General features: G+C 40.4%; 1 protein-coding gene across 2 annotated transcripts; it reads left to right on the top strand.

The window, feature by feature from the left end:
- The first annotated feature begins 796 nt into the window (after positions 1-796).
- LOC126236276 (ankyrin repeat domain-containing protein 40-like) lies at positions 797-22,723 on the top strand. 2 transcript variants are annotated; one of them, XM_049945436.1, is made up of 3 exons: positions 797-1,094; positions 1,179-1,519; positions 19,847-22,723. In XM_049945436.1, the coding sequence occupies exons 1-3, from the start codon at positions 916-918 to the stop codon at positions 20,200-20,202; spliced, it is 876 nt and encodes a 291-aa protein (XP_049801393.1). In that variant the 5' UTR covers positions 797-915; the 3' UTR covers positions 20,203-22,723. The 2 variants fall into 2 exon arrangements, with proteins under 2 accessions (XP_049801393.1, XP_049801394.1); XM_049945437.1 differs by having other exon boundaries at positions 918-1,094; positions 1,184-1,519.
- The last annotated feature ends 872 nt before the right edge of the window (positions 22,724-23,595 follow it).

Raw genomic sequence — 23,595 nt, 5'->3', positions numbered from 1 at the left:
ACAGCTACAACAACAAGCTTTTTTTAAATTACCTTCTTCCTTCTAACGTTCATGGCATTTCACAGTTTCAGGAAACACGGATTGACTAGAACACAGTGTGAGTGAAAAGTACATAGGTCGGAGAAACAAACGACAGATGGTCCGAGCCTGTACGGGAAGTCACCGAAGGAGGAGGACTTCAGTGGAAATCCCAGAAGCGGACTTCAAAGTATAGAGGATGGGAAAGTCCTGCCTTCAAATTAGAAAGTTTTGGTGAGGTACCTTCACCACTATAGCATCAGATTGCCGAGGGGATTAAAATACATTGATATTTTTCGATTTTTCGAGATTTTTTCAAGGGAGCAGTAACAAAATTTCAAATTATTGAGAGTTTCCAATTATCGTGTGTCAAACTATCGAGAGTCGATTGTAAATGACAGAAGTAAGTCGTTTCACTGTATGTAATATTCAGTCCTTGTTCGTGCGAGGTTTTTTGACAATTGCTAAGATTTAATAATTAAGTTTGATCATCGTTTCCACGTTTGTATACAATAAAAATCTTACATAGCAAATGGTTTATCTTGTTAAACCGTAGGGTAATGACACAAACGTCTGGTTTCTGCCGCTCGAAATAAAGCTAATGAGCCCACAATCATGCAGATGTTAGTCACAATGCGTGGTCTGCTAATAAATGTCACAGTTTATTTGTGAGATATCGTATGTTACTGTTAAAATATGATCATTAATTTATACGAATTATAATGAATTCTCGCCTTTAGCAAATCCTATCGACAAAACCTGTCGGCGATTTTTTTCTCTGAGGATGCTGTAGTAGGTAGAGGTTGGCAAGATCTGTGAAAGAAAAATCAGGGGAGAAATTTAGTGCAGCTGGTGCAACAGTAGGTGTTGTGTGACTTGAGTCGCTGTGTGTATGTGATGAATGCTAGTCATACAGCGGAAAATCATAACACTGAACTAGTGAAAAATGTGCAGCATGATTCTTTGCGAGAAGAGTCATTGAGGGAAGCATCCTGTATAGGTGACATAGAAACAGTAGAATTGCTTCTGAGTAATGGCACCCTAGATGTTAACGCACGACATAAAATCAACGGCTGGTAAGATGTTATTTCCCAGTGAGGTTACAACTGTCAGTGTTGACGTAACAGTGTTTGATATTTCCTTATCTGTTTCTTGGTTAGGACAGCATTGCATTGGGCTGCCAAAAGAGGTCACAAAGATATAGTACTTCTGTTGCTCGCAAATGGAGCTGACAAGAACATTTTGACAAACAAGGGCGAACTACCTGCAGCTTTATGTAGTAGCGCAGAAATTCGTAAACTATTGGAAACGCCGTCTAATACTGATGCCCAAGATTCTACCCAACAGCTACCAATAGTACCCAATTATCTGAAGAACCCAACACTTATCACCATGAATTCAAGGAAGCCTCCTGCTGCAGACTCCGGGCTTTCAAATTCGAGTGTGCCAGTGCATGCAGCTGTTCCAAAGTCTGCCCAGCATAGTGGTGCAATCTGTGATGGTAAGATTTACATCTGCCATAATATTAAGGACACATTTTTCGCATTTCAATTTGGGTTCTGTTTTTGCCAAAGGTTATCTTCCCAGTCTATAAATGCATTAAGATGTAAACGCAAATTATATTATTGTTAGGAGTTATGCTTTAGATTTTGCTACAGTATGAACAGCTTATGAACGACATAGTTTTGAAAGAAATCATTAGGGCGACTGACTCTTTTTGGTATTAAGTTAGGTCCTACTGTTGTTTAAACACATTTTAGATTTTGCAGCAGTTGTCAACATGTTCGTCAGTAATGGTATCATGACAAAAACAATTTATATCTGTTTCCATTTTGACAGCTAAGTGATTAAGTTTGAAGTTCACATTTCAGACATGAAATAATATATCTCTGCATAGTTATGTTTGTCAGAGACACTGACATTAAGACAAATTTGCAATTGTCAGACATAATAGACTGCGAAGAGAATTCCAGAACAGGCTACCTTTGGTTTACAGCAGACTCTTTTGATCTTAAATCAGCTCTCACAAAATGTAATTCCAATCAAAAGACAGTGACATCAAAATACCACAAATAGATGGTAATGGTTATACCAATGTTTCTTGGAACTGAGATGCATAATTTGCTTAAAATTGGGTCATCCCATTGATAATCTAATTGGAATGTAGCCGCATAATGTTACTGTGTTCACATGTAGACAAAACAAGATAGTCTGCTTTCTCAACCATTTATTCTATTGGGGTAATACACCTGAAGACAGTAGGCCTATTTGGTAGCATTGATCCTGGTAGCAATAGTAAGAAGTTTGTGCAAAGTGTTTAGGAATTGGAGGGGGAAGAAATCTTCATATATGATGCAAAGAGAAGTACACTGTGTAGTGTTATGTGGAGTATATGTTGAAAAATAGAAATTCTATAGCAGCTTGCTAACCATGATTTTAACAACTGTCATGTTAAAGATTCTTGGGGGGGGGGGGGGGGGGGGCTAGAAGAAGCGATAAATACATTTAACAAGCTTTACTTTGTTGCCATGACAGGTATTTGGCCATTATGCTTATCTTCAGATGGCTGCATTTCATTTTACAATGTTGCAGTTGTCAATAGCATATGCAAATAAAGGTTGTTGGATGTTGATACAATAAAATCTCAGGTTTCTTGCTGTGTTAGTCCACAATGTTCCGCAACGTTTTTTAAGGCATGTTCGTTTTTCAATAATCCAACGGAGCAGGACGTTGTCTGCTCCTGTAGCTACTCCATTAGAATCCTTAAGTAGTTTGCTGTATGGACAAGTTATAATTACAAAAAAATTTAATAATGTGCATGCAACTGAAAACATATACTGAAATGAAAGAATTTTGCACACAGACATTTGTTACTGCGAACAAATGTAAGTTGACGAAATGTATTCCTTTTATATGTTTCTGTTATGTGACTCTTAACTTGAAGGTTGGTTTGAAGCTACAGTTCTTTACTAAGTCAGCTTCTTTTGGAGGTAGTATACTCTTGGCTTTGGCCTGTGAACTGACGTACCCAGCCAGTTACAGGGGACCTATAGTTTAACGTGATCTCCAACCCAGTGCAACTTGCGATTTTCGCATTAATGAGCCAGAGATGAACGAGTGGTTAGTGGACAGGAAAAATACTCTAGAATTGATTGAAGAATGAACTCCGACCCTTTGGATCTGTAGTTAGACTACAGTGTACTGAGCCATCAAGCCACATGGCAGAGTTATTTAGCTGTTTCATGGATTATAATTGGGATCTCTCATTATGATATGGAATGAGACAATGCTACAATTTAAGTGCAACAGTGGAAAATATGCACCATGCTGATCACTTACATGATTCCTGAAGGTGATTGTACATTATTTTTTTAACACACAGACAGTGATTCTCTCTCTCTCTCTCTCTCTCTCTCTCTCTCTCTCTCTCTCTCTACACACGCACATCCACATGTACACTTTCAGGAATTCTTCGTGTGGCGTAGCAGTTTGTCAAGCAGATATGATCCTACTTATTGTTTGAAGTTAATTTCATTATATATTAAATTTTTTTGATAATGGGCTGATGGTCAAAGATTTCTATGGCGGAATGCCTCACTTCTTTCTTTGCCACACTATAACGGAATGATGTACAGTGTAAATTATTTCTAGTTCCAGTATTACACATGAATGTTACTGTTGTATTCTGACAACAACCTCATACCAGCATTAGCTGATTCAGTACTAAGGAGACCTCATACTTGGAAGTGCTTGTTCAGGACATTCTAAACCCAACTGTCTGCAGGAGGTTCTAGAATGGGCTCTGACACATCATCCCTGTTACACTGCCCCATTTAACATACATTTATTCCTCAGTGGCAGCTTGTCTCAGGGTATGATAATGCAGTAAAACATTATTATATGGAAATAGGAAAAGTGTTTTAACATGCCCACAATTCATTAAAAGAAAAGATATGGAACAATGAAACATGAGGTATAAAATAATAATTATGAGCTTATATTATTAGGATTTTCACTTTAAAAATTTTAGGAATCCAGGCAGTAAAGAGTATCTGATTGGCTATGACCTGATGATACGAAAATTCTCAGTATTTGCCTAAATTGATTTGGGGAAGTGATTTAAAACACACAAATGGCTGGAAGAAGCGAACTGGCCCATGTCGTCTTTACATCTAATGCTATTCCATTCGTTTCAGTGAATGATAGCCATGTAACACAATTAAGTGGGTTTATTGTATTACTGCAGAGACTAAAGGATTTGCAAGGACAATTTGAGTATGAAAATCTGCACTTGTCTCTAACTACCTTCATCTGACTAAATATGTTGCACATGCAAAAACCCCTGGCAGTACCAGGAATTGAACCTGAGTCACCTGTATGGCAGTCTGCCTTGCTGACCACTCAGCTAAAGAGGCGGGCCTGACTATGGACAGTAATCAGAATCAATTTATTGATAGGGCTTTTTGGCCTCATTGACTGCTTGCAGGTTTGGTGGGGCACCTCTCTCCTGGAAAAAGAGTGAGCGATGTTGTGCTATGTTTAGCACACTAGACTTGCATTTGAGAGGATGACGGTTCAAACCCGCATCTGGCCATCTTGATTTAGGTTTTCCGTAATTTCCCTAAATCGCTCCAGGAAAATGCTGGGATTGTTCCTTTGAAAGGACATGACCGAATTTCTTCCCTCATCCGATGGGACTGATGACCTCACTGTTTGGTCCCCTCCTCCAAATCAACCAACCAATCTGGAAAATGTTTCTTCAAAATGGTGAGCGTGCTTTCCGCATCGCGTCTTAACTCCCCCCAGGGCAGCTCACCTCTGTTTGGTGATGTCAAGCTTGGCTACCACAGGGCCCCAGCCTTTGCAACACTCCATCCTCCATGTCTGTCTGCCCTGCTATTCTTTTTCCCCTCCGTTGGGGAACATGTCTGAGATATTTTTGGGAATATGTCCTGAATTTCAATACTCTGACACCACAACAGTTCCTGCACTGTTTGTTCCTCCCTCCCCCCTCTTCTCCTATCCTTCCTCCACTTTGGCGTTCGAGGTTCCTCTATTTCTTCTTCCTCCCTGTGTCCTGTGTGCTCCTGAAGGCTGGCCCAAATGTTTGATGTGTAACAGGTGATGGATATCACGTAATTCCCAGCCTCGGGTTGACAGGTAGGGTTTGTACGAACTCCCTGATACAGGCCAGGTCCAGGGAGGGATGATTGTCTGAGCTGTTACCTTCCCAAATTGCCAATTGGTCACTCCGTCAGGAGCAATCACCTGAGGTTGGCGAGACCCCTCTGAGGAGGAGGAGGAGGGGGGGGGGGGTATCCCAGTTGCAGGGAGCAACCATCAGAGACAAATGTTGATGGTGTTAGGACAGCAACCAGCCACAAATTTACTTTGAGTTCCTTTATTCAAAGGAATTGTTGCGATTCATCATCAGACGGTTTACACGCTTTCTTTCTACATTTGGTGTGTTTTTATAGATTAATTGTCGTGAAACGTCGGTTTCGAGTGTTTGTTTCCATAACGTTCATCCAATCGATGTAAATGCATTCACACTGCATCCTCGTTGTTGCACATGTAATAGTTCTCACTGTACACTTTAGATTTGTCGCTGAGATCATTCCAACCACGCACCACATGTTTTGGTACATACAAAGAGCCTACCAAAACATGTGGTGTTAGTAAGATGCGGTTGAGCTCCCTGTTGATCAAAGCTTCTTCTGCTGCCCAGTCTGCAGCTCTTCATTCTGGTGATCATGTTGGTGATGTCCTGGTGTCTGTTAGCTCTCACCAGTCTCTAAATATGGTCCAGGGTGTGATTTTTCATAGGGATCTCATCCTGCAAACTGATGAGGAACTGTGGTCACCAATACCAACACATTCATTCTGGCTTTTGAAAGGGACATCCTCCCAGAGAAGGTCAAGGTTATATGCTACAGATGTAACATGAAGTCATACATCTCATGACCCATGAGGTCTTTCGTTGCTTGCGTTTTGAGCATAGGTCTTCCTGCTGTTCAACAGACCCTCTGGTTGGTGGCTGGACACCCACTCCATGAGGGAAGCCTCAGTGTTCCGCCACCTGTGTGCGTCAATTGTCATGACCACCACTCCTCTCACTTGTTGGATTGCCCTGCTTACAAGAGAGAAAAGAAGATTCAAGAGAACAAGTCCCAGGATCGTCTGTATTACGCTGGGGCTTGCCAAAAATGAGAGAGACTGCTTCCAGTGTCACTTTCTTCAACTTCTGCCTTTGTTACATCTTTTCCTCCTCCTACCTCTTCCTGACACCAGCCCTGTCCCACCCTCCCCTCCCCTTTCCCTGCAGTTCCCATGACCTCCCCAGCTGAAGAAGTGCCCCCCCCCCCTTCTTCAGCCCCTGCCAGTGATGGGACTCCCCACCAGGACTGCTCTCCACAGCATCTGTCAGACCAGAAGCCTTCTAATATAACGCAGCCACAAGACACACCATCTGTACGCCACAAGGTTGCATGCCCTCTTTCGGTTCCAGTTTTTGCAGATGCCTTCTCCCCCCTCACAACCTGAGTCTGATGTCTTATTTATGTATGTCACCCCATCCTTGGTGACGACCACTGACCGAGTGACATGACCTGCTCTCGGCTTCTTTATGTCTAACCTGAACTCTCACCACATGATCATCCTGTGGAATTGCAATAATTACTATCATCACCTGGCGGAAGTACAATATTTTGTTTCCTCCTATTCCGCATTCTGTCTTGCTCTTCAAGAAACACAATTCCATGATGACCACTCTGCGACATTCCGTGGTTATCGGGCATTCTGTCGGAACCGCGCCGGCTCCGGGGTAGCATCTGCCGGGATCTGCACTTTGGTTCACCCTGATGTCATTAGTGACTGCATCCCCCTTTGTACCAAACTGGAAGCAATAGTGGTTAGAGTGCAAATGACCCTGGCAATCACCGTTTGCTATGTCTACCTCCCTCCAGGTAGGCCACTCCCATATGTTTAACTGTCTACCTTAATACAGCAGCTCCTGCCCCTGTTCCTCCTCCTTGGGGACTTAGTGCCCACCACCCACTGTGGGGGGAGTGCCACAACTTGTTGGGGTCTCCTAATTGACCATTTTGTACAGACTTTGATTTGTGTATTCTCAATTGTGGTTCCGCTACCCACTTAAGTGCCACTCATGGCACCTTTACTACTATCGATCTCATGATCTCCTCTCCTGCTCTTGTAACTTTTCTACATTGGTCATCCCATGATTATCGTTGTGACAGTGACTGCTTTCTGGTGATTCTGTTGTTCCCCTGCTGACTCAGACAGACAGGACCCCCATGTTGGGCATTCCACAGAGCCAATTGGCCTTTATATATATCTGCTGTGCACTTCAACACCTCCCTCTCGAATTGCATTGATGTGGTCGAGCAAGATGTCTCTACCACTATTCTCCATGCTGCCGGCACTGCTGACCTGCTATCCTCATGTCCCCGTCATCGTCGACCGGTACCATGGGTGGACCAAGGATGTAGCAGTTGCTGTCCAGGACTGCCGACAGTTGCTGCAGCAATTTAAACAACACACTTCACAGATTAACGTCCTTGCTTTTAAGCATCTCCATGCTAAGGTTCGTTAGCATATTAACCTGAGTAAAAAGGAATGCTGGGAGCGCTAACTTTCCTCCCTGGGGACGTATGCCTTTTCATCGCAGATTTGGTCCAAGCTCTGTAGCCTTCTGGGCTAGGGACTTAAGCTCCAAGATGCTCTGTGCACGGGTCCATTGGTCCTTGCAGAGCATACGATGGCCTCGGCTTCCTCTTTCTATCCTGCTACCTTTCTCCGGCAGAAATGCTGAGTTGAACAGAGCCAGCCTTTGTTTCAACCTGCACCACGCTGAACCTTATAATAAACCCTTCACTGAATGGGAATTCTTGCAGGCTCTTACCTCTTCATGTGACACGGCCCCAGGCCTGGATTCCATCCACAACCAGATTCTCCAACACTTGGACATTGCCTAGAGGCAACATCTCCTCAGGGTCTTCAACCGCATTTGGTTCACAGGTGCTTTCCCGTTGCGATAGCGAGACAGTATAGTTATTCCTGTCTATAAGTTCGGGAAGAACCCAACATACCTCTACAGCTACCACCCGATTAGCCTGAAGGATGTACTTTGTAAACTGCTCAAGACGATGGTTAGCTTCAGCCGCCTTGGACCTTTCGTCCCTTCTGGGAAGGACGATCTCCAACTGACCATTTACTCATAGTGGAACCAGCAATCCGACAGGCTTCTACTAACCGCAGCACTTTGTCGCGATATTCTTTGACTTACACAAAGCATACGAAATGGCTTGGTGCCATCACATTTCAGTTCCGCTCCATGACTGAGGCCTCTGTAGCCCCCCTTCAGATTTTTATCCATGAATTTTTATCTCACTGGCTCTTCTCTTCAGGAAAACGATATCCCACAGGGTTCTGTGTTACACTCTTCCTCATAGAATCAATGGGTTTGTTACCTCTGTTGGTCCTGTGGTTACCCCAGCGTTGTGCTCAATGATTTTTGCATCTGTTGCAGCTCCCACTCTGTAGCATCTGCTGATCACCAGCTCCAAGGTGCCATCCGATGGGCCTCTGTGTGGGCCACTCCCTTGGCTTCCAGTTTTCTCCATCTAAAACACGGTTTATGCAGTTTTGTCATAGACCCACAGTACACCCTGATCCAGAACTTCATTTAGGCGATCAACTCCTCAATGTTGTAGTACAGTCCCATTTCTTGGGCCTTATCTTTGATAAAAAGCTGATGTGGCTGCCCCATATTCACCACCTAAAGACTACATGCATGCGGAATCTTAACGCTCTCCACCTTTTGGTCCACACATATTGGGATGCAGGCCGTACAACTCTTCTCCATCTTGACTGTGCTCTGGCCTCGTCCAGATAGATTATGGTAGGTTTGCGGGCTCAAGAGCTTCTTCTATTCTGCAAATACGTGATCCTGTTCACCATTGTCGGGTGTGTCTGGCTATTGGTGCCTTACGCACTAGTCCTGTTGAGTCTCCTCGCACAATTGGGGATTCCCCCTCTACAAATACAATGAAGCCATCTCCTTGTTTCTTACACAATTGCTATTTGCTAATTTCATGACCATCCCGTGTACCCTGCCCTCTTCGCAAACGAGGTATGTCTCCCTCGCAACAACTACCCCCGGGTGGGATTTCTGATTGGAATGCATTTCAGTCCTGTCTGTCGGGATCTCCACTCACTGGAATGCGTCCCATGTATTTCCTCCCACACTCCCCCCTTTTATGGTGCCTCGACCACGGATTAGGACCAACCTATTCCAGGGTCCTAAGGTCTCTTCCGCCCCTATGGTTTCCTGATGTCTTTTGCATGCCATCCTTGCAGAGTTCCAGGGTGCCACCATCTTCTACACTGATGGTTCTAAGACAATAGATAGGGTGGGATACACTCTTACCTCTCCTATTGGCTTAGAACACCATTTATTGCTGGGATCATGTAGTGTGTGCACAGCAGACCACCTTGCCATTCACAGAACCCTCCATTTTGTTTCTCAGGCCTCCCTCCACAATGTTTTAATTTGTACCAACTCAAATTAGCAGCCTGCAGGCTATTGACCAATGCTACTCTCGCCATCCTTTGGTCTCTGCTATCCATGACCTTCTCTCTGCCCTTGGCCATGCCACCTGCTCAGTGGTCTTTCTCTGGGTCCCAAGTCATGAGGGCATCCTGGGGAATGAATTGGCTGACTGTTTGGCTAGAGAAGCAGATACTTACCTCCCATTCGCTTTCATGATTCCAGTTGTGGATATGCGGATAACTGTCAAATTTCTCTGGTGTGCTGCTGCTCACAGTAATAAATTCCACACAATCAAGGAGTCTACTGCAGTTTGACATTCTTCCTTCCACTCCTCTCGGAAGGAGTCCATTGTTTTATGCCGTTTACGTATTGGTCATACCAGGCCCATTGTCATACCTAATGCACCACCCCCACAATGTGGTTGTGGAGCCAGACTGACGGTATTCGACATATTGGCGGAATGTCCGCTTCTTTTGGCCGGTTGTGCTAAGTATAGTCTTCCAGATTCCTTCATTTTAATATTAGCAGACGATTGACGGATGGTTGAACTAGTACTCAGTTTCCTCCATGAAAATGGTTTTTATTTCCAGATATAAAGTTTTGCTTTTCTCCTGGAGCAGGTGCAGGGTGGTTGTGGTTGGGACCTCTCTTAATGTCTTCTCGGTCTGGGACCCCATGACCATTCCCCCATGTAAAGGCCAATCTGTTTTTCCAGTTTTTAGATTTGGTCTCACCTTTTATACATTTACTATGTGTGTTTTAACTTCATTATTTTATAGTTTGACTCCCCTGACTGGATCCGTCCATTATTAGTGGGCGCTCTTTCTTCTGTGAGTAACTTCGGAATTGCAGGACTGAGAAACTCGCCGTTTGCCCCATAAACCCTCTCAATTAATCAATCAATCAATTGCTCTATTGCCACAAGTTTCTCAACCTTCGCACGTAACTTCGTGATAATACTATTGTGTACATTGATGGCTCTGACAGACTGTGGTGTCGGGTGTGCCTTTGTTATTGGCGCTGATGATTTTCAGTATCGGCTTCCGGAACACTGCTCAATATTTACAGTGGAACTCTTTGCCCTGTATCAGGCCACGCAGTAATTCTGGTGGCACAGGCTTTTCAGTTATGTCATTTGCTCCAACTCTGTCAGTGCCTCTCAGAGCCTGTGTGCACCGTGCACCATCCATCCCTAGTGCAACGGGTCTAGGAAAGGTTTCACTCATTCACTCTTGATGGAGCTGCTGTGATGTTTATGTGGTCACTGGTCATGTCAGTATGACAGGAAACAAGGCTACTTCCAAGGATGCTAGTCTTTCCATTCCTTACAATGACCCCTACGTTGCCATCTGTCAGCAGGTGGCGTCACTTTGGCATCACTACTGGAAACAAGCCCTTCATGGAAACAAGCTTCAGGGAATTAAACCTCTCCCAGCAGCTTGGCTGACCTCCTCTCAGCCCTCTCGCCACAAGGAAATCATTTTAGCTAGGTTGCGTATTGGGCACTGCCGGCCACTTGTTAAGTGGTGCTGCTCCACCACTTTGTCCTCATTATCATCAACATTTTACAGTTTGCCGTTTCCTGACTGAACGCCTTTTTTTTAACAACTTACGTTCTAAGTTATTTGCCATCGGAGTTATTGGCCATTTTATTGAAAAATGCGTGGGCTGTCAACTACATTTTACTTTTTATCCGTCGTAGCAATATGGAGAAGGATATTTAATCTTTAGTTCAAGAACTTTGTTTTCTCTATGGTGTATTTTATGGACTTTTCTCCAAGAGGAAGTCCCTGTTTTTAGCTTTCTTTCCTTCTGTCAACTAGGCTTCATGTATTGTTTTAACTCCTTTTTTGTCTTGGTGTTCTACAGTTCTGACATGGGCGCAAATGACATTAGTTGTTTTTGCACCCTAAAACAAAACAAAACAAAACAAACAAACATTATGTCTTAACTGGAATTGTGTTCCATTCAGAGGCATTTTCAGCTCGGAAAATAGGCAGGAGTCATATGGAGCCATGTCAGGGGTATGGGAAGTCTGACTAACCACAGTAATGATGCATTTGGTGAAGAAAATCGGAACCACATGCACAGAATGTTAAAGTGCGTTGTTGTGATGGAACTGCCAAGTTTTTGCTGTCCACATATCAGATTGTTAGCGCCGCGTAGTGTCACGGGGGACAAAGGACCTGCTTGTAGTATTCTGTTGTGATGCTTTGGCCTTTCGGTCCATACTTAGGATGCACCACCTCATGCAAGCCAAAGAAAATGATTAATATGACCTTGAGATTGCTGTGGACCTGCTTTGCTTTCTTTGGCTTTGGGGATGTCAGATTTGTGTACTGTGATGACTGGATCTTGGTTTCTGTGTCATGCCCATAAATCTACGTCACATGGCCTGTGATCATTATGTTCTTAAAATTGGGGTTACTTTGCCATTATCCAGTATGCCCTGAGATTATTTCCAGTTGGTGTTGATTACCTCTGTTTCATTTGCAAGTTCTTGTACTGTAATACGATGGACTTCAATGACCACAGCCAACACTTGCTCAGTGACACTCATTTCGACTTATGGAGGGTCTGCCTGTACCCAATTCACTGTCCACTGATGTGCACCTGTCTTAGAGTGGTTGTACTATTGCTTTCTGTGAGTTAGCATTGTACCTGAAACCTGTTGAATCTTGCAAATGGTTTCCATTTTGTTATTGTAAAGGGTTAGGCAAAAGGTGATGCAATGTCATTACTCAGTTTTTTTCCATCATTTTACAGCTTACTGGAATCAGACGAGCAGTCTTTACACTTCCCCACTTGTAGGCTGACTGCCAGCGACTGATGCTTTCTGCTGTCCAGAAAAAAAATCCACAGCTGCTCATGAATGTGCCCCATCACATCTCCAACAAAGCAAGTCTCTTGCACTTCATGGCTTTATGTGGGAAAGATGACGGGTCAACACATTTATGAACACAGCTCATAAGACACGTCCACTGCTGTGTCATTAGATGAGACCTGAGCTGCCTCATGTGTGATTCTTCATATCTTGCTGTTTTTGTCACATGTCACATTTATCAACAAAGATGACATGTTACTAAAAATTACATTACTTTTTAGACATGGCATGTAGATTCTTTTTATGTGCTAAGATGGTTCAAAAGTTCTCGGAACACAGTAGAAAAAAGATACTTAAATCACTGAAACTTGTTTTATTGTTCAATGTAGTCTCCTTGTAGATTAATGCACTTGGTCCAATGATTAGATTAGATTAGTTTTTCGTTCCATTTATCCGTACTGAGTAGATCCTCATGGATGTGGAACATGTCACTTTTTTTTAAGCTGAAATAACAATACTAATACTATGAGTGTATACAATACATCATTTGTTTCTATTAAAAAATTCGTCAATGGAGTAGGAGTTGGCCACTAGTAAGTCTTTCAGGCTTCTTTTAAACTGATCTTTATTTGTAACTAAATTTTTTATGCTTGCTGGCAAATTATTGAAGATGCGTGTTCCTGAGTAGTGACCCCTTTTTGAACTAAAGTAAGTGCTTTTAAGTCCTTGTGCAGATCATTTTTGTTCCTGGTATTGTATGTATGAACTGAGCTGTTTGTTGGAAAAAAGAGGTATATTATTTAGGACAAATTTCATTAAGGAGTAAATATACTGAGAGGCAGTAGTTAGTATACCCAGTTCTTTGAAGAGGTTTCTATAGGACGTCCATGAATTTACTCCACAAATAATATGTATTACACGCTTTTGGACTCAGAAAACTTTTGTTTGACTTGAAGAATTACCCCAAAATATTATACCATATGACATTATGGAATGAAAGTAGGCAAAGTATGCAAGCTTTTTCATTTTTATGTCGCCTATGTCTGCTAACACTCGAATTGCAAATACAGATTTGTTAAGGCGTTCCAGGGCCTTGATCCCATCTCGAAAATGAGTTTCCTCCAAGCCTGCAAAATAGTTGTCAACTCCGGCTATCAATTCTTCTTTTGAAGTGAATCTTCGTCCACCAAGAAAAATTTTCAGTTTTGGGAAGAGAGATGAATAAGTTAGGTGCGGCGGCAATTCATACCTTAGTTTGTGGAATTTTGCCATGGCGATGGCACAAGTATGCGAGCATGCATTGTCTTGATGGAAGATGACTTTCTTCCTTCCTAAGCCTGGCTTTTTTTGTTTTTTTTTTTAATGTATATTTTGTTGCAATTTGTCCAGGAGGTTAGCATAGTATTCTCCATCAGTTGTTTGCCCAGTGGGGAGATAATTTACAAACAGAATCCCGTTCACATCCCAGAACTCTGATGATGCCTTGACCTTTCCCACTGAAGGAATTGTCTTTGCTTTCTGTGATCGCAGAGAATCAGCATGTTTCCATTGCTTTGACTGTTGTTTTGTCTATAGGGTATAGTAGTGAACCCAAGTTTCATCTATGGTCATAAACCAGCACAAAAAATAGTGTTCATTTCTCCTAAAACAGGCCAAACATTGTTCCCATATGTCCATTCTCATGCGCTTTTGATTCAGCGTCAAGAGCCTTGGCACCCATCTTGCAGATAATTTTTTAATTTCTAATTCTTCAGTTAAAATGTGAGATACCCTTTCAGATGACATCTGACAAGTGTGAGCAGTTTCATGCACTTTCAATCAATGATCCTCCATGACCATTTTGTGCACTTTTGCAATGATTTCTGGAGGAGTGACAGATCTTGGCCGACCACTGTGCAGGTCACCATCTAAGCTCTCCCAACGAAATTTAAATTAATTTGTCCACTTGGGAACAGTTGAATATGAAGGAGCAGAGTCCCCCAGTGTATTCTGGAAATTGGCTTGAATGTCCTTTGCTTTCATACCTTTCTTTACGAAGTACTTAATCACTGCCCGAATTATTTTTTATTTATTTATTTATTTTTTTTCCTCTCCCCATCTTTGCAAATCACCAAGCAGGAACAACAGAGCCACGTCACCACCACAGCTCTCTTCAAAGAGCACTGACGTGTCATGTGTTTACAACTCACGTGGCATGTGTTTACAGGCAACAGTCCTACGAATATCATGTGAACAACTCGTTGCACTAGTGCTGACCTCTCATGATGATTCAGAGAACTTTTTAAACCACTCTTGTATGTTTAAATATGCAAGATGGAACAAATTTCTGCAGATAACAAATATTCACATACGCTCTAAACATTGGTTTGGTAATACTGTGATTGAATTAGTTGAGATCCCAGTAAAATGTGAATAATTCATAATATTGGACAACCACACTTAGTGTCAAATCTATATTTAAATCCTTGATCTCAAAGCCATATATACAAGAGGTGTTAACAAAATTCCAACCTATGTTGGGGAATAGGTGCGAGTACTTGAATATGCATGGGAAGCACGGTGTGTTTTTCTTTTGTTTGCGCAACTCTATCTGAGTTGCACTTCTTGGTGACATTGCTGGAACAAAGAAGCAAGGCATATGAAAAGACTCGTCATATGCATTTGGAAGGTTGAAGGGAAACTGGTGGCATAAATTTGACAATGAAATAGTGATAATGTGTGTGGATAATGTTCCAGCTTATGAGACTGTGATGAAGAGGAAAACTTATCACAGGTTTGGAAAACACACTGAAAAGTAGCAGATCATCTATGATAGAGGAACGAAGAACCATCACAAAGATAGAAACTTTGCTGTTTTCTGACAGGTATATTACCATCAAGATAGTTTACGGAGTAGTTCATATTAGTGTAGGGTTGTGCATGTTGAACTAAAGATGAGAAACATGTTGCTCCAGTGGATCCGTAATTTATAATGTCCATTCAAAGGGAGCAACATGACATCAGCAAAAGAGATGTTGAAAATGTGTAAGTTCAAGGAAGAAGAGTTTTTCAGACATCTTATCACAGTGGGGAAAATGTTGGAACAAACTATGAAAATACAAACACCCCCACCCATCTTTTATGGGAAGGTTATGCTGTCTGTCGTTTGGTATTCAAGATGCCATCCTTATTAAATATGTAAGAAAGGGACAGATCATTGTGGCAGTGTTATCACATTCTATTATAAATAGTCATGAAACACTGTAAAACTAAACACTATAGGGCAAAAAAAAAAAAATGCAGCCTTTTGACAGCAGCAGCAATACTAGGACTCAAAAAGTGACAGCAGGATAGCATGATATCAAATGGGAATTGGTTCTCCCCCCTCCCCCGGGTCACTAAATGGAGTGGTGATTTTTTCCAGTTTTAACATGAGAAATGAATTGTGACCTGATGTGGTTAAGTTCAAAAAGAACTTCTTAAGAACATATATGAATACTTGCCCCGTATTGTGTGGTGCTTTGAGTTAATTGTAATTCTTTTGTGAGTTTCTTTACAAATTTCAGACCCGTATTAATACATTCAAAACTAGGCACGAGTTTTACATTCTTGGGCATTACTGGCTAATTCTCATGAATGATCTCTCTACAGCTAGAACATGTTCCATTACATTTAGCACAAAACCCAGTTCCTTTTCACATTGCCTAAAACTGTTAAATCATCAGTAAATTGCATTATGATAATTTTCTGTCCTTGACGAACAACAACAACAACAACAACAACAACAACAGCAGCAGCAGCAGTCCTTCAGTTTCCTGATTCCCTTTTTGCATAACAAGTAAACATCAGTGGTGACAATAAAATGATGTGATCATTTGGAATTATTGGCTGTGATATCTGTTTGAACTTTTCCTGATTTAGACTTCCTGTACAAACATGTTAGTAAAGACTATTCTAATTTGCTTTGAAGAGAATGTGCTTTCATAACTGTCTTATTGATACCACACTGCCTAAACACAGAAAAACATTTTATGTCATTACACATTACTAACACATTTCCATATTTATAGCCCAACAATAAGCTCCAAAGTACAGCTTCACTTGCATTTTGAATATGCTTCTCCACTCCATATGCACAATACACAATTTCAAAATCTTAAATATAGCTACAATTCAGCAGCTGTATAAATCTGAAGACGTTGAAAAAATCAGGTAATCAGTTGCAAAACCCTTGACATAGGTTTCAATATTTCCAAAAATATCTTCTTCAGAATGAGTGGGCCATAAAAGTATATATAACTGGTTACTAAAATTATTTTTACAAACGTAACGAACTATTAATAACAGAAAAATATTTGTGAGGTTAGCGTACTCACATGGTGGTAGATTAGTTGAAGCCGAGTGGCCCTTGTCATGCATAAAATTGACATAAAAACAAGAATTATTACATGCCATGGCTTTAGATAGCTGTCAGATTACATTTGGCATCCTTCAGAATAATTGCCAACTGCAAGAGGCTGTTGTCAAAATTATTACAGGAGTCAAAGATTAAAATATTTACATAAGTTAAGTGTACATCATGCCAGAGACAAAGGCCAACTCTTCAAATATACAGGTTCAAGAAACTAGGAAAAACTGGTCTGCAGAGGGCACTAAATACTTGCAGGCAAGAACTGTGCCTTGCTTGTGTTACATAAAAGCATTTTACATTAAAGTAAGAAAGAAACTTCATCTACAAGGCTACGAAAATGCAATAGATTTACTGTTATACTCTGGGTAAAAAATTATTCACACATTTTTTCTATTACTAATATTTTGTTATGTTGGTAAAAATAATTTTGTAACCAGTTTTTTGAAACCTAGGTCAAGGGCTAATAAACCTTCATTATGCAACTTTTGGCTTTTTTTCCCTCAGTCTCTTCAATACACAATTCTTTTTCAGTGGTCTTCATACACACCAGCTGCTTGGCAGTGGTCCAGTAGTGAACTTGCTGAAAAACAGTGCAAGTTTCATAACTCATTGACTTGGACTCTGGTGTCAGCCAAATATTCTGACCGATCATTGATCCTGAATGAGAATGGTAGAGCACTTGCCCACGAAAGGCAAAGGTCCCGAGTTCGAGTCTCGGTCCGGCACACAGTTTTAATCTGTCAGGAAGTTTCATGGATCCTGAAATGAAGCAGAAGAAATCGGGAATGATTGCATTTGGTCTGCCTTACAAAGCATCCATTCACTCCACTCAAGGAACTTTCACACTTAGGCTAAGAAATTGTACCACATATGCCTTCTTATTCACCAAATCTAGCACCCAGGACTTTCTTCTTCTTTTTGGAAGTGAAAGGGACCACGCAAGGATATTATTTCTCCAGTGATAGCATGTTGGTTGCTAGAATGGAAAACTTTTTACTATCTTGGCATATGACAGGGTGTACATCATTGTGAAAAAGTGGAGAAAATGAGTAAACATGTAAGGATGTTACATAGAAGATTGGAGAAAATATGTACGAGGGGGGGGGGATGCGGGGGGGGGGGTTGAAGAAACGGGAATTGGGCTGCGGTGGGGAGGGGGGCATGGGAGAACCCAATGTTCGACCATGTATCCATTATGGTTACACCAACTGAGTCAGTGTGCGAAGGTGGGCAACTGTGAGTGCATTGGTTCACCCATAAGAGTTTTTTTTTAGTAAAACAACTTTTTCCATTTCGGCAAAAACATGCTGGCAGAATGTCAAGAGCAAAATGTGGCTGTGAAACTTGGTTTCCTATTGGGGAAATCTGCTGCGGAAACTGTCATAATGCATAAGACTGCTTATGGAGATGCTGCCCTAAGTAAGACCAGAGTCGATGAGTGGTTTTCACATTTCAAAAATGCAGAAATGTCAGTTGAAGACCAACCCCATTCAGGACCCCACTCAACATCAAGAAGTGATGAAAACGTCGCCAAAATCAATGCCCTCGTTCGAGAAGACCGACACTGAACCACTGATGAACTCTGTGAGATATCTGAAATATAATGGAGCTCAATTCAGAAGATTTTATTTGAAGATCTTCACATGAGAAGAGTTGCAGTCAAATTTGTCCCTCACCTTCTCACAGATGAGCAAAGGGATTGTCAACTTCAGGCATGTTTTGAGCTTCAAAATCAGCTCGAGGACCCTGAAATTTTTTTCCGTGGTGATTACTGGTGATGAATCATTGTGCTATGGATACAACCCCAAAACAAAGCTGCAATCAAGCCAGAGGAAGACAAGTGGCTCTCCTCGTGCCAAAAAAGCTCACCAAGTGAAGTCAACATCAAGACAATGCTCATTTGTTTCTTTGTTTGCAGAGGTGTTGTGCACATGGAGTTTGTTTCCCTGGGTCAAACTGTCAACCAGGAGTTCTACCTGGAGGCTTTGAAAAGATTGAGGGATAGTATTCAGAAGAAAAGGGCAGATCTTTGGCGCATAGGCGAGTTGTTCTTCCATCATGACAGCACGCTGGCCCAAACTGCCTTCTGTGTGAAGCAGTTTTTGAGCAAAAAACCACCCCACCCCAGCCCTCCCTCCCACCTACTTATCAGATCTAGCCCCATGTGATTTCTTTGTCTTCCCCAGACTCAAAAGGGACATGAAAGGAAAGTGTATTGCCACTGTGGAGGAGGTAAAACAAAAATCTCTGGAAGGCATAAAGAACATCCCGATAAGTAAATTTAAAAACTGTTTTGAAAAATAGGATCATTTGAAGAAGTGCATTGTGGTCAATGGAGAATACTTTGAAGGTGATCAAAATTTGGTGTTGAAATATTAAGAAATAAAGAAGATATGATGAATTTCTATTTTTTTTTGGGGGGGGGGGGGGTTGTCTCCCCCTCATACACGTGCAAGTGTGTTACATAGAGAAGTCCTAAAAAATGACTACATGTTGAAATTGGCTAATTGATGTGCTCCTACCCCTGCTCCCACAAGGACACACAATTTAGAAGCAGTCCTCTTACTATGGGTCCATTCAGTGTTGAACGGTAGTAGTAAGCCACCAAGAGAGAAAAAAAGAAAACACTTCCAGAAAAGATGTTTTGTATTCTAAATATTGAGGCCATTAGTTAAAATGCAAAAGTTGTAAGAAAGCTGTGACCATGATTTGCATGTTACTATTTTTTCATTCAGTTGCAGCTGTAAACATATTGACAATCTTATTTAAACTCCCCTGTAAAATAGTGCCTGAGGTACGTTCTGTATAACTTTCAATAAATGTAAAATCTTTAGGTAATTTTATAAATTTTTATTTTTACAGAAAATGTGATTTTGCTAGATATACAGATTAAAAAGTGTGAAAATTGATGAAAGTTGTGAAAATAAGTTACAGGTGCATTTTGAAGGTGATTGTATGCAATATGCTTACATAAAGTGGTGCCTCAAACATGAGAATCTTGTTTAATTAATGATTACAAGCATTTACATATTTACTTTTCCAGAATTGGTGCTCAAAGCCCGTGTTGCAAATAGTGGTGAACTGGATTTCATAGAAATTGAGCTGCCACACAGTGAGCTAACATACAACAAACTTTTACGTGTGTGCTGTGATGAATTGGGTGTGAATGCTACCCAAGTGTTGAGGTTACGTAAGCTTCCAGACACAGTTCTTCGTAAGGATAAAGACATACGGAGATTGAAAGACTTTCAAGAAATAGAAGTTGTAGTTGCACCACCACCAGGAAGAAAGCTAGTTCCAGGTAGCAATGGTTTTATTAATGTGCCAGCAGCACTCGGCACAAACATAAATGGTTACCAATCCATTTCTCTCCATAAGAATCAGACCATTCTCTATTGAACCTTATTTAATATTTTATTTTGTACTGGGTTTCTTAGCAGATTGTAAGAGCTAGAAATTAATTTAATTGAAATATTTCCTTATTTATCTGCTTGCCAAGTATGTTTGTGGGCCTAACATGTAGCACTTCTGGTTTTATTTTGTATGTGTTTTCATCATGTAGTCTCCAACAGTTCATTTTGTGCCTGTAAAGTAAGGTGAATAAGAAGATGAGAAGAAAAATAATAGCGACAGTAACAGGAATATATTGTGATTTGTAATATTTACTAAATATCAGTGGTTTTAAGTGTTGTAAGAAATAGATGTAGAAAGCTTGAATTACATTTATTCTTACATAAACCTTTCTATCCAAATTCTGCCTCAGTGCACCAATCTTCACGCAGATTTAAACTGACTGGAGAATCAGAAGTCATAAAAAGATGGTAAGTAGGGTTTGTTTCCGAGCAAACTCAGATGATTGACAAATGTTGGTGTTTGTGATTTCAGTATCTGTGGAGGTGCAGTTGGAAATGGGCAGTTATGGAATAACTCATTTTGGAGATATTAGCAAATGTACAATAAACACAAATTCTGTTATACAATTAGTCATAATTAATAAGGAAACAACTTTGTGTTTAATGGCTCTTATCATCTTAGTCATCAGACCCCCACCCCCCCCACCCCAAGCATAATATTTGAATTACTTAAAGTAGATGGATAAATCAGGTGCTTGATTATAACTTGGTGCTTCCGCTTCTTGGCACGAGAACAAGAAGATCTTGCTGTTTGTATTATATGTGATTCAGTGCAGCTGCAGTACATAGCTTCAAGTTAACTGCTGTTTGCATTATGATTTTGTTGTATTAGTTTCCTAGTATGGTTATGCAAATTGGAAATGCTGTCATATCTGCATGAGACTGCTTTGGTATATGTGTTGTAATCTTCTCTCTCCTTCCTTCTTCCATGTACTGTCCACATTAAACAGTGCCCAGTCCGAGTAATTAATAAGCAAAGTCTTTTATATGAAGATTTGAGAGGAGCAAAGATTACAATAAACTTTCAAGTTTACTTATCCTGTCATGTTGAGATGGCTCCAGTTCTTGTCTAGGGGTCTGATTCTCAAAGCTGAAAATCTAACATTAGGTCCTCATAGTTGGTTTGAACTAAATAAATTGGAATATTGTTGTTGCAAAATTTTTATGTAAATTTGCACAGAATTTTCTCACATTTTAGTATATCATACAGTATTTTGAATTTTCGCATTAACAAAGCAGAAATTACATTGTTCGCATCTATTATACAAAAATATGTCCAATCATATCAGAGGCAAGCTTATGACTCTCACACTCTGCAGAAATAACAATATTCAAAAGAGTTTACGATTTTTCTGGACAAATGAATTCCTACTAGTTTTCATTACATTATTAATTCTGATTATTTCAGACATGAATCCAGAAATAAACTTAGTAAACAGTACAGGTTTGTGAAATCAATAACAGAAATTTTTAGTGTGCAAATAATTCATAATTTCAAATGTTTCTAAAAAAAAAATTAACTGTACATTGAGAACTAGTACTTATTGATTAATAAAGGTATTCCTTTCTATAAATTTTAGCTTGAAATATAGCATACTGTGTATGAAATTATATGAAAATCATCAGAAAAGCAACTGAGATAATATTAACATGTCCAAACTTCGAAAAATAATACTGGTATCAACTACTACTGTTGAGGAAAAGTAGTGCTAGAGGTGGATGTCATTACAGTGTGACTGTCACTTTACAACATTGTTAATAAAAGCAAGATAATTTTAACAAGTCTTTGTAGATCTTAAACAGCAGCAAAGGAAAGTGTGTTAAACTTCTATTATTTATATTGTCTGGAAGCGTTTTATGCACTAGAAGCACATTAAGCATATTGGTGACCAAACTGGAATATTGATACTAGAAACAACAGAGCAGTATGAAAAAAAATGAAGAAAGAAAAAAAAAAGAGCAGTATATATTCAGTTAGTGTCCTGCAGGAGTATCCGTAGAGAATACATACCATCCAAATGACATTATGTCTTATGGTATTCCATAGTTTAAAAATAGCTGATCAGCAATGTCTTTCGATGAGATTGAGCCATTTCTGCACATTCATATGCTCAGAGCATGTCTGAAGATGTAAAAAATGTCTGGTTTCCTGGTGAGTCAGGTTTCAGGGGAGTACACTCCCCAGATTATATCTTGTAATAACATGCGAGCTCTCGAACAATATGATCATGGCTGGAGCTAGTGGACGGGCACTCATTTACTCGGAGTATATCTAGTTAGTGGATCCTATCAGTGAGCAAGTAAACAGGAGCTTTGACTGACATGTTTCCTAGTGCTATTGTGAGATGCAGGGGAGATGGATGTTGTAATCATTGGATGAAAAGCAGCAAAGTTTTTTGTAATTAATTTGTGTTATACAAAAGAAGTGATGTTATTAAAGTTTATAGATTTAGAATCTTTGTCTGGAAGTGCTTTACTGAGAATGTTATTAAATTTCATTACTTTGGGCATAGTCTTTCATTGAGTCTGCAGTCATGTTTGGTACAATGTACTCTTATCTTGGTCACTAAATTCTTAGCTTTAACAGCATCGTCAGATGGATTTGTGATGTAAATACCTAACATTATAATGGATGAACAGACTTTGTTTGGGGTAACTGTGGTGATGCACAAGTTGGGTTACATACCTTGTGGATAAATGGTATCTAGTCGAAGTTAACATCTTACACATATTGAATATGATTTCTCATATTATTATTAACGTGATACTGCATTTGTATAAACCAGTTATGAGGGCATGCTGAAAAGTAACACCTCCAAATTTTTAAGTGAAAACTCTTTAATCTTTTCAAATAAAACAAATGTTTTTAACATTCTGCACCTTTATTTTTCATGTCTACATATTTATTTCTCAATGTAGTCACCCTGGCGACAAACACATTTCTCCCAATGAGACACCAGTTTGTTGATACAATCACTGTAGAATGTTTCACTTTGTTGACAGAGCCATAATCTCACCTCTGCATGCACCACTTTATAGCTATCAATTTGAAGTCCTCGAAGGTGCTCTTTAAGTTTTGGAAACAGATGAAAATTGAATGGGGTCAAGTTGGGGCTGTATGGTGCATGATCATTGGCAGCGAACCCAAGGTGTCAGATTGTTGCAAGTGTCGCAGTGCTCGTGTTTTGTCTGGTGTTGTCATGCTGAAGAAGATGCTCCATGTGTGGACAAACTCTTAGAATTCGATACGTGATCACAGCATATTGTTCTTCATGCAACTACATAGTTAAGTTACATACAGACATGTTACACACTACAATTTGAAACCCTGTTGTGGCAGAGGGCTGCAAACATGTAGGCATAAAGTGAAGTGTAATGA

Source organism: Schistocerca nitens, chromosome 2 (genome assembly GCF_023898315.1).
Source record: "Schistocerca nitens isolate TAMUIC-IGC-003100 chromosome 2, iqSchNite1.1, whole genome shotgun sequence".
Lineage (NCBI taxonomy): Eukaryota > Metazoa > Arthropoda > Insecta > Orthoptera > Acrididae > Schistocerca > Schistocerca nitens.
The sequence above is the reverse complement of the archived record's forward strand: the minus strand, read 5'-3'. Positions and strand labels throughout refer to the sequence as shown.